Source organism: Zophobas morio, unplaced genomic scaffold, assembly GCF_036711695.1.
Source record: "Zophobas morio isolate AGI-343-1 ecotype UQ-CSIRO unplaced genomic scaffold, CSIRO_AGI_Zmor_V1 ptg000046l, whole genome shotgun sequence".
In the NCBI taxonomy this organism is placed as follows: Eukaryota; Metazoa; Arthropoda; class Insecta; order Coleoptera; family Tenebrionidae; genus Zophobas; species Zophobas morio.
This window is the reverse complement of record NW_026972151.1, coordinates 2,054,342-2,066,566: the sequence shown is the minus strand read 5'-3', so window position 1 is coordinate 2,066,566 and position 12,225 is coordinate 2,054,342. Positions and strand designations below refer to the sequence as shown.

Here is a 12,225-nt window from a genome sequence, read left to right as displayed (position 1 = left end):
CGGAGTTTAATTGTAAAATCTTTATTTCTCTAAAAGAAATAAAAAACATGTTTTTGAGTATCGTGTTGTTCAATGAATACCTATGTACATATATCAAGAAAAAAACAAGCCAAAAATTAAGCCCCATTCATATTCATCCCAAGCATAATTCTGATGAGTTTTTCATTCGTTGTCAGACCGAGGGGTGGAAACATCGATACTTTCCTACAATGTTTTTTTTTTTGGAAACATGCCCTACGTTCAGTATCAATCAATTTTTAATTAGAAAATGTTGTCTGTCGTGATAAAACCAAATGAAACAATTTCGTGCCTACGAGCACTGCAAAGTAGGTATTCATAATTTTAACAGAATACATCTCTTGGGAAGCACAAAACCACACAATTACATGTTATTTGTGACTTGCGGTTTCGAATTGTGTTGAAGGAATTGTCAGTTACCGATATTACATATTTATATCGCAGCTTATAGTTATGATTATAAACTACCAACACAAATTTAACGTTTTTCATCACATTTCTCAGTTTTTATATTTCAACAATTTAACAAGTTCAGTTTCCTAGATAAATAAAAAAAATGTCTAAAGTTATTTAGCTAGAACTAGATAGAGTTTCGAACTAGAGGTGTGTATATCAGTTATGTGAAACATGGAGTGAATATTAAGAAATATTGTAAAATAATTGTGATTAAAACTCAATGCAGGTTCATACACCACAAGTATAGCAGTCTATCACTGCATAACATTTAAATAACTTTAATGTAGAAATCTTTGAGATGACGCCATCAAATTGTTGCTGCAAAAATTAGCCAAATTTTGATTAGCGTTGTTCATCTACACTATATTTCTAATTTACATATAAAATTTGACAAAAATCGGTCCAGCAGTTTGGCAGATTATCTGTATAGTAAAAATTGGCACACAGACAATTGACAGACGGAAACGTGAAATCTGCTACTGATTCAATTGCAACCCAAAACTGCTTCCGATAACTTAAAAAATTAGGGAAGATTTAAGTTCGAAGGCTTAATATTGGTTAGTATTTTTCGAAAACACTATGTTGTTTGAAAGAGTAACTTGTGTTAGCTATTTACTGATTTACTGGGAATTTTTAGAATCATTTTGGAATGTGTGGAGTTCATTATGAAGAAGGGAGATATTTATAATCAGAGTTACATTGTAACTACGTAACTCTGTAAACGACCACGGCATTAAATTTAGAACTAAACGAATGGGACTTAACCACAGAAATATGAGTAAGAAGATTTTTTGGTCAGTTCATTTTGTTTTGGTTGTTAATTTAATAGTGTCAAACTGTTCTAAATTATCAGTTTCATAAAAAAAATCAACAACAAAAAAAAAAGTAAAATTCGAAAAATACATTATTGCATAATGGAATTGCAAGAACCACTATTATCGCCAGTGCTAACAAATCTGGATCAGTGACCCCATACCTTTGATCAAGACTATTTTTGGTACTTTTTAATATAGAATTTTTGGAAAGAAAAAATAAAAACCACACTTGAAATTCTGTAAAGCAAAAGCAGGAAACGTGATAGACTTGAACAAGTACGATGTATTTTTAGACGCTCTCTTATAACGCCTCCACTGAGTTTAAGCTTTTATTAGCCTTATTATTATTTTTTGTTTGAATAGATTCCTCGCGCATGTTCTTACTATCAAAATAAAAACCAACAGCTGCTTGTTGAATTTTTCATCGTTTTTTATGTCAAAAACGTTTTTAATGTTACAGGTATTAATAGGTGCTATATTTGACGCCATTGTAACCTAGACAAGAACCAGCACTAAATAAACAGATAAAATTACGAACAAGACAATAACAAATCTCTTAATATATCAAGCGTTGTGTGGCAAATTTCTCGTTTCAAAATACATATTTTCTAGTTCATGATGCTCCACGTAAAAATAGTCGACATTTCGAACAAACTAAATAAAAGTCGTTATGTAAAAATTGAACCGACAAAATTTAATTTTAATCTGAAGGCACAACCGCCCGGCGATTCCTTATGCTTGATTTTTCCCAGTACCTAATTGGCTTTCCAGTATTATTTACGGCCAATTTCACGAATCCATGCCATAAAATATCCATAACCATTCATGTTTGCGTAAAGGCTTTGTTTGCCGTTTCATTACACATAATTATAGTTATTACGGCACGAATAATACAATAGTATCGTCCTTAACGTAACGGAAACGACCGTAAGGTTTTTATTTTAAGTGGAAAAATTTCGCTCTGTCCGCAGCCGTAGTAACAAAAGTTCGGAGCTTCTGAGCGGAAGTAGCCGTTTTTGGTTTTACGTAACAATCCTCAAAGAATTTAAAACTGGTTATCTTGCTTTTTTGCTACTGCAGATTACAGTGACATAAGTATTGACTTTACTTTTCGATTATCTTTTGACAACTTAAGGTTCGAGGCTTATCGTGTAGATTCTATTTGAGATGCGATTAATAAGAAATGCGCTCTCGAACATATAGAGGGAAGTGAGTCAGCATAGTTGTGGAAAAAATGTGAACAAAATAAACACGATAAAGATTCGGCTTAGTTCAAAGTAAGCCGTCAAGATTGGCGTCCGAAGGTTGAGGGTCAAAATGAGATGTTTTCTCCGGTCTTGATTTTTGAGGAATAAACCAAGACATAGTTTGATAAAATAATTGCATCAGAAAATACATCAAAATCGTTATTGAGTGAATATTTGATTCCAGCTTGATGTGTTATCATTTTTTTATTTCTTTCAGAAAATTTATTTTTGTAAATTTAAATGGTCCAGTTATTGATACAGTTTCGTATTCCCAGAATTGTGGAACATTTAATTAAACCTTTTATAATTTTATTATTAAAACCAACTCAATCCAATATTTTTCTGAACATGCGCGCATACAATACTTCCTTAGTTTATGCGCGAGAAGTAAAAAGTAGAACACCGTGGGATTATAATAACCAAATTTATTTCACTCGACAAACATTATTTCTTCATTTAAACGTTTTAACTCTGAATTTTACTGTGAACTTTATATGGATAAAGGATAAACTGAAAATATTTACTAAATTTTGGCAATCATATTACATATTTTATATTATGCATAAACAATATTCCCATTGGCTCAAATTGTGTTTCCTGGGCTCGTCCCCTATTAGTCGAGACTGCAGAATGCCGTAAAATCTAAATTTAATAACAAGTTGAGCGGTATACAAAAATAGAATCAAGTATTCCGCCGTCGACTTCAATTTTTCGTTGTCAAACGCAATTCAATTATATATTCTTTGTCAAAAGAGCTTTTGTATGATATATAATTTAAAGAAAAACACTTGAAAATTTGGGTTTTTTTAATGACATGATTTGCACTTCTTTTTGATCATCTCGCATGTTATCTCGAAAAAATGAAGGTAATCTTGGTAAATATTGATCAAAAATTGTATTTTTACTTCCCGAGCGTAAGCAAAGGAAGTATTGTAATCGAGTCCGTCGGCCGACTCTCTACTTTTACGTTTTCTCGATCTTTCATGACCCCTAGAAGACGAAGAAATAGGTCTCCCATTTCCGTCTGTCTGTCCGTCTGTCCGTCTGTCCGTCTGTCCGTCCGTCTGTCCGTCTGTCCGTCTGTTGTCACGGATTTTTATTAGACAGATAATCTCCGAAAGTACTCGACCGATTGTTGTGAAATTTTGTACTTATATTAAGAATATCATGTAGATGGTAAAACGCTAATCAAAATTTGTCGAATCATCCCCACCACTAAAGCGATGACGTCACTTCAAAATTGTACATAGTAAATGGGTTTTCAATTGTATAAAATAACATAGTCCTACACATGTAGTTTACAACTCTGAATCGACTTTTCACCCGAAACGTCCAGATTTTTGGAAAAAAAATCAAAATTATAAAACAACATTTTGAAATTTAATTTTTAATCTGCTAACCAGAATGCTTTGAAATGTTGCAGATGTTTTAAGGCTATAAAGAGCATCATAAATCTTTAGTCAAAAAATATTTGCTTATCCCCTCCAAAAACTTGATGACGTCAGCTCAAAAGTTTGTGGAATAAATCATATCTAAAATGTACAAAATATGATGAGTCTGTACTTGTGAACTATCACTCCATTAATATTTTTTGGATTTGCATATACAGGGTGACTCAAAAAAATTAATGAATGCGTAAATATATTTTATTGATTTAATCAGGAACTACAAAACCGAATGCTCTGAAATCTTGCAGATATTTTAAGGTCATAAAGAGCATAATAAATGTTTAGTCAAAATATATTTGCTTATCCCCTCCAAAAACTTGATGACGTCAGCTCGAAAGTTTGCCGAATAAATCATATCTAAAATGTACAAAATATGATGAGCCTGTACTTGTCATTTATCACTCCATTCATATTTTTTGGATTTGCATATACAGAGTGACTCAAAAAAATTAATGAATGCGTAAATTTATTTTATTGATTTAATCAGGAACTACAAAACCGAATGCTTTGAAATCTTGCAGATGTTTTAAGGTTATAAAGAGCATAATAAATTTTTAGTCAAAATATATTTGGTTATCTTCTACAAAAAACTGATGACGTCAGCTCAAAAGTTTTCCGAATAAATCGTATCTAAAATGTACAAAATATGATGAGTCTGTACTTGTGATTTATCATTCCATTCATATTTTTGGATTTGCATATGCAGGGTGACTCAAAAAAATTAATGAAGGCGTGAATTTATTTTATCGATTTAATCAGGAATTACAAAACCGAATGCTTTGAAATCTTGGGAATATTTTAAAGTTATTATAAGCATGGTAAACTTTTGTTCAAAATGTATTTGTTCATCCCTCCTAAAAAAATTGATGACGTCACCCTTAAATTTTGCTGAATAAATCCTATCTAAAATGCAAAAAATATGATGAGTTTGTACTTGTGATTTATCATTCCATTCATATTTTTTAGATTTTCTTAAGAGGTGGTTCAAAAAAATTAATGAAGTCAATTTATTTTATTGATTAAATTAAAGGCAACACTTATTATTAGTATTACACCCCAACCAACCCAATTTGGTAGACACAAAATTTGTTAAAGGAAAAACTCGGTTGAAACATAAGGGTAGCACGCTTATTTACATCGACTTTAACATTACAGACCTGCATTTGTTTTATGCGTTCACTTGATTCCGCGCAATTTTTTTTTAAATTCCCACTACAAAAATGTAATGAGAAAAAAAACACAATAGGCATGCAGTCGTCAAGTTTCCGACAGCGAGGGAAGTACTGTCTAAACTCTTTAGACCAATTTTTACTAATCAAAAAGGTTTCCCACTTTATGAAGATGTTCTCTTTTGAAAAATGTTGTTCCCTGGTTTTGCTTATTCCGAGAAGTCTGTCTGCAATTATTACGAAATATTTAAAAATAATTTCACGAACGTGTGTTTATTTTGATAATGCCTATAAAATTTTTCTCGTAGAGCGTGAAAATCACAACATAAAAATTTTACGATGTTACGAGCATAATTAGCAGCAAATTAAAGAAAATTAGGAGTTCATTAAGCTCCTGTATAACAAAAAACAACTCAGCGATAAGCAGCCAATCAGCTACCTATTTTATTCACGAAATTTTTAAACTAACAGAAATTTCAATTGAATTTCTTATTCGCTGATATCTACTTGTGGATTCTTAGATTTATAAAATATGTATAGAATTAAAATAATGAGTGTTTCTTGCATTGCTACATTTCTTTTCGCGCTTTTTTCAACTTTTTCCGAGTTTATCTTTTCATATTAGGGAGATATTTTTAAATTCTGTTTCAGCCCTGTGTGTTTTATTTTCTTTTTCTTCTTTGTTGAGTGTAATTCTTTTCTCCTGTGTGATTATTCCTTTTTGTCTCAGCCTACAAAACGCCACCGAGGCATCCTTGCTTGTCTTGATTTCGACTTGGTTATATTATATTTTCCCGTTGGCACTCTGTTTTGTGTCAATTTCTCCTTTCCTAGGTATTTCTTTCTTATCTCATTTTTCAAATTTCTTTGTTAAGATTAATTGTTTTCCTTGGTAATCTTTCTGTGCGTGATTTTTGTATGTTGTATTTATTTTTATTTTTGGTTCCTCATTTTTTATGACAGTTAAATTAGTTTTCGTTTACAGTTTTTTAAATAAGCTTTCTACTAGTGTTCCTCACAACTCGACTAATTTCTTTTTCTTGTTTTTCAAATATGTACTTTCTTATAACTTATTTTCCTGTCAGTCATTTAACTTAAGATTCCATTTCTTTGAAAGAGATGTGCTTCACTTAAGATTTATCCCTAGGTTGGTTCTTAATTTTCATTTTAATTGTTTCTTTCTTGTTATCTGATTCACTTTCATACACTGAATTCCCCGGCATTTTGTTCCTCAGAACTTCATTGTTATGCAAGTTTTCCCTCTTACTTCTTCTAATTTGCATACGATTTCAAGGTCCATATTTCTGTATCGATGCACATTAGCATTAACCTTGACTTGTTAGCAAATTTGCAAAAAAATTCGTTACTCAGCATAAGTATTCAATTGACTAAAGAATCCAAGTTCACGAGCAAGAAGCAAAAAAAGTTCATTGGCTTTATTATATATACTGTATTACTTTAAAAAGCAATAGATCTGTCAACATTTAATGACAGTCGAATACGTAATTAACTTCAGGTATCCGATATATGATTCACCACCGAAATGTTATTAATAAATTAATTCATTTCGTTATTTTTTTAAGTATGATATGTACACAATAAAATTATCCTTTATTTCAGTGGAACGTTAAATATACAGCTCGCCCATTTTCATCAACGTAGTTAATGGAATTTTCTGCTAATTTATTAGTGCATTGTTCTGCTATTTTGCTCTCCATGGTGCCTTATTTTATTATTAATTGTTTAGTTATAACAATAAAAAATAATTAAACCTACCACAAATGGAAATACACCACACAATACTCTTGCTACATCATGAAAACAATTAAAAATAAATTTTAGAAGTTTAAGTGTTCATCGCGGTTTATAGTTCAAGTATAGGTAATAATACTATAGATAATTTTTGTACTATATTTATTACGACGATAAATCAGTTAAGTGCAAACACGCCAAGAGCTTCCGAATAAACAAAATTAAAGTATGTCAATATCACTACAATTTCAATCTCTCAACGCTGAATTGGACGTCAACTAAAAGTCATACGAAATCAGCCAATCCGATTTGAGAAACGGCCTGGCTTTTACATTGTTTCCAAACATCTTGATGGCATTACAAACAACCGATTAACAAAAATAAGAATGAAGCTTTCTTAATGACACAAAAAATAGAACCGCGAAAATAGAAAAACTAAACGAAAATACACTTATCAATAGTGCCAGCTTAAAAACGAGACGTACTTTAGACCCGATTCTTATTTACAGTATTTTAAAAAGTTAAATTTATAACGGTCGGTAAACTGATAAGAGATAAGACGACGAAATCTTGTGATTTTTAGAGATGTTTCGTAATGGAATTACGACAGGGAGTGCAATTTTTCATTTTGTGTGTAACGATTCAGGAGGAGTTTGACCCCTGTACGCCACTGGCCTGAGTAAATAGATTGCGTAACAATGCGAAACGTTTTATCGTAATCACAGTAATTACAAAACATACTTAAAGAGAGATAATTATTAACAAATTTTAGTTTTTAGTAGGTCAAGCATGCTTGACTTTTCGGCTTAGGATCCCTCCACTTATATTTGACAGTTATGATAATATAGTGCATATAGGGATAGGGATATCGGGTCAGAGCCGGCTTCAGACGACGATAAATAGAGCACCCAGACGGCTCCAATGAAATTCTGAACAACAAAAATCAATACTTTAAAAAAACATGCTCGGGCGCCAATTTTTTGCTGTCTCAGGGTCGCCACCAATCTAAAGCCGGTCCTGATAAGGAAATCATCCCTTCGTATATTCGCAAAGGTCATCTACCCCTCTACTCCACTAACCCATCTCAGGTGTCCAGATCAATACGTTTCATCCCAGTTTTTAATCTTTCGCAAACATCTCTTATCCGGGGTGTGGTTCACCCTTCCCGCCCCCAGTACAAATCTAATTTAATTTAAACCACCCCACGACATCGATAAGTCGCCCCGGTACAGTCTGGCACAAATAGCCACACTTATTTTTTCACCAGTGGCGTAACATGCGATAAATCAGCGGGATGTGTTCTCCCGTCCAAACGACTTGGCCGGCTTCCATCCCCCCACCACGTGACATCCCCGCGTTGGTCTTGTCACTTTTGATGGATGCCGTCGTTTGTTCCGCACACGTGACAGCCCAGAATAGCCCTGTGGATCGCGACGATGACCTTGAACTCACCTGATCGGGAAATCACCCCCTAAATGTCAAAGGTCGGATCTCATCTTACCCGTGATAGTCAAAGTGCGCCACCTGGTCCTGCGACCCTTCTTTCCCATTTTTCGTGCAGGTCAACCTGTTTCGACCACTTTAATCCAACATCCGTGCACAGCACTCACTGTTTTGTCCCCGCGTGTACACTCGGCTCAAATCACATCACCTCGAGGCCCCGACCGCTACAGCATGCTGTCACCAGTGGTATTACATAACTGGAAGGCGCGCACGTTATCGACTAAATTGTCTGCATACCCACTGTGGCTCTGCGCCGGAGCGCCGCTACTGCCACTATTTTGTGTTCGATCGGAAATTCTCGGGGACGGTCGGAGGGCGGATCTTTGCGTGGCGCGGACCGATAGTTTTTAATATAAGACGTTACGGACACCGCGCTGATGAGCTTGGGAGGTTCGCTTAAATGTCACGAGACCCTAGCGTTCGTGGTTAACAGAAATCATTCTCAAGTAGACACAACACGATGGAAAAAATGCATTTTTGTTAATCTTCCTATTATTTAAGTATTTACACATGCATAAACACAGTGGCGTATCGTGCAGGTCCCGGACCCGGGTACATTCAATACCTAGGGTCGCTGTTACATTGTAATATAATATTATAACAAGTACATGTAGCAATACATCCATGCGTAACAGTTCTGCATAATTAAAGTCATAGCACTTTTTATCTCTAGAGATGCAGTTCTCTTTTACTTTATATTTAAATTTAAGGTGCAATTTGAACTATTAATGGTGTCGAATTTAATATGACGACGTCAGTCTAAAACAGTGAACAGTATAATGAGCGCAAACATGAGGAAGTTTTAAAAATTAGCATTTTGTTGTGATAATTTATTTATCTAGATGACCAAAAAGGCTAAAAATCAATATAACCTCAAGATTTTGCAACTGTTGAAGCTGATTCCAACATTAAAAATTTGCTTTATTTTTATCAGTAAACGCACACAAATTTAGAATTGTATTAGATTTAATTTGTTTTCATTTAAGGACCATACCTATAATTCGGTCAGCATTTCTTTTAGTATAACTGTTGATCTTGAAGTTGAATAAAAAAACCCGCAGGTGTCAGTCAGTAGTTTACTATTCTCGCCAGAATAGACGAAAAATACTTGTTTGATGTTTTTTTTTTGCAGGTACATATTTTAAATTGAAATTATTATTGTCTATTAAAATGAATTTTTCGTACTCGGAATAATTAACTGGATTGTTACTAAATTTCAGATTTCTTACAAAAATTCTGAGATTCAATATGGCGGATGCGTCTGCTTGTAAAGTTGTGCTAGAAATACATGAATTTTATGGACTGGTCTGGAACATAACGTTTCGGGTTTCAGTACCCCAAGGGGATCGGGTACGTTGCTGTACCTGCTAATGTCGGATTTGAAAATATTTGAGAAATGAGTCAGCGCTTGTTGACAAAGATATTTATTCTTTCATTAGTATTAACCCCCCGCGTACTTCTCAGTAAGAAGCTTGGTCAGGGCAGATAATAGGTAGGGGATTATCCGTATCCCTCATTCAATAGCAATAGCCGATCATAGGTACAGACTTTCACATTCGCCTCTTCCTCTTAGAATTTATAACTGACTGTTTCAGTGGTGTCCTGAAAAGCGTTAGCCGGGTACTGGGTATAAATCACAAACATAATTTAGTAGGATAGAATGTAAAAGCAATAGCAGTAAAATTTACTTGTGCTTTTATGTTGCTACAAATATTTTTGTTTTTATATAAGTAAGACATGTTTACTCCCTATGAACGCATTTTAAACCAAACTGCACCGCCTCTGGTCCTGTGCAGCAGGCAACATTGTAAATTATAGATATACTCCCTCCTGTCATCTTACTTCAATGGATAATATACAGTTATCCACGTTTTCATAAATTTTCGAAATATTTTCTTTAAACCGATCTAAAGTTTGTCTAGAATTATAAGAATTTTATGGACTCCCAAAGCTAATTCGTTTTACAACCCTGTTGTCAATTTTATTGTACAGCTGAAGAGCGTGGCGAACTCAGGCACAGAAAACATCGGCTTTCTCCTGACAGGCTCTTTACCTGTACAATAGAATTGACGACAGGGTTGTAAAACGAATCAACGTTGGGGGTCCATAAAATTCAATTTAAAGATCTACAATTGTGTCGAGTAATAATTTATAATTTAATTCAAAATTCATGACATCATGACGCAGTAACGGTCTTACAGGTACGTGAATTAAAAAAATTTAAATGTTTAATTCGAATTAAAATCTAATGTGAACCCGTGAACCTGAGACTCTGATTGGTTGAATTTGTTCGCGTGATTATATTAATGGGGTGATTAAGTGCTTGTGTGAACCTGGTCTTGGACCACGTGATCAGCTTCAGCCAATTCAGCTCGCAGGTTAATTAATTAACTAGTTTTTAAAACGCATTTATATTTCTTCATTAAAATTAAAATGAACTCATTTATAAAATCCTTCCGCATAAAAATACAGTTTTTAGTTTTTAGGTAATATAGGAGTATCAGCCAATTACTTGCCCTTCAGTGTTATTAATAATAACAAAATAAATATCGTCAAAAATCCAAAAGCATGCAAAAATATGCGCAAGTTACTTAGTCTGAGTTGTTTTTAATTACCTCATTCAGTTCGTGCAGATTCAAAAGGATTTAGTTGTCACATTCATAAAACTCATTATACAAATTGCATAGACGTTGGACTTTAATTATCATGCTCGTGTGATTACACAACTCGGTTAGTGCCTCATTGTGAGCAAATTTCACATTCGAGGTAATAATGCTTTTATCCCACTTGTAACGTAAATAACGATAAGAGTATTTTTAACAATGAAAAATACATTGTAATCATGGCTCCACAAAAATTACTAATAGATATTCTAATTTCTAACACTGAGTTTGACAATAAGTACAATAATAATAATAAGTCGAGGCAATCGTCATTTAGACAGCACTTTTCTTGTCCTTGAAGCACAGTCGTAAATATGCACATTATATTACACATTTTAAATGGCATGTATTTTGTAAACATTAGAAATGACGTTATCAAAATTTCAAAGCAATTGGTTGACTGAACTTTTGTGTCTCTGATAAGGATAATTTTAAAGCGGTTATAAGATTTCGGCCGATTTTGTATTTCCTAAGTAAAGTTGCGGCCTTTGAAAAATACTACACTTTGACATGTTTTTGTGAACTGCTACGGAAGTGAAGTTTCTAAAATGTCACTTCAAATGTCACGGAAAACAATGTCGTAAAGTAGAAAATTTTACTTCAACAAACGTTAATATTTTATTGTATGTAGTACCAGCTGAATCGATAACGTCTTGAAATACTTTGTACCAATGCTTCCCGGTGGTTCGGCAAAATCCAAATTGTTAACAGTGGCATTATGCAAAATGACGTACGACACTGTATTGTCAAAAGTGACAGTGATATTGTCCAATTTGATATAGAACCTAAATTAGGCTAAATGAATTTTTAAATTTTCAAATAATGCGCCAAAATGCAACTTTCTAACGGCATCGACTGTACATACATTTTTTTTACAGTTTTGAATTTGTTTTAAATGTCTAATAAGGTAAAAAATAATACGAATAGTAGGTATGCCCAAAATTCGACAGCGATCGGTTTAGTGGTTTCGGGGATTATGTGTCCAGTTACATCACTTGCATCTCCAACAGGAGGACGACAAATGACAAACAGACGGAAACTGGAGACATCATTCATATCGTATCGTGCATTCATATCTAAGAATACATGGAACGTCTAGAAAATATGAAATTAACCATTCGTCAAATAGATCTTACGCTTGGGAAGTAAAAATA

At 33.6% G+C, this 12,225-nt stretch overlaps 1 protein-coding gene across 2 annotated transcripts in view; it reads right to left on the bottom strand.

Moving 5' to 3' along the window:
• The window catches only part of LOC135142418 (titin-like), a 48,809-nt gene extending 40,143 nt beyond the window's left edge, over positions 1 to 8,666 (bottom strand). For both annotated transcript variants that reach the window (XM_064074130.1, XM_064074131.1), the window contains exon 1: positions 8,407 to 8,666. In XM_064074130.1, coding sequence (XP_063930200.1) covers positions 8,407 to 8,455 — 49 coding nt within the window. In that variant the 5' untranslated portion in view covers positions 8,456 to 8,666. The remainder of the gene's footprint in view (positions 1 to 8,406) is intronic.
• Positions 8,667 to 12,225: the final 3,559 nt, after the last annotated feature.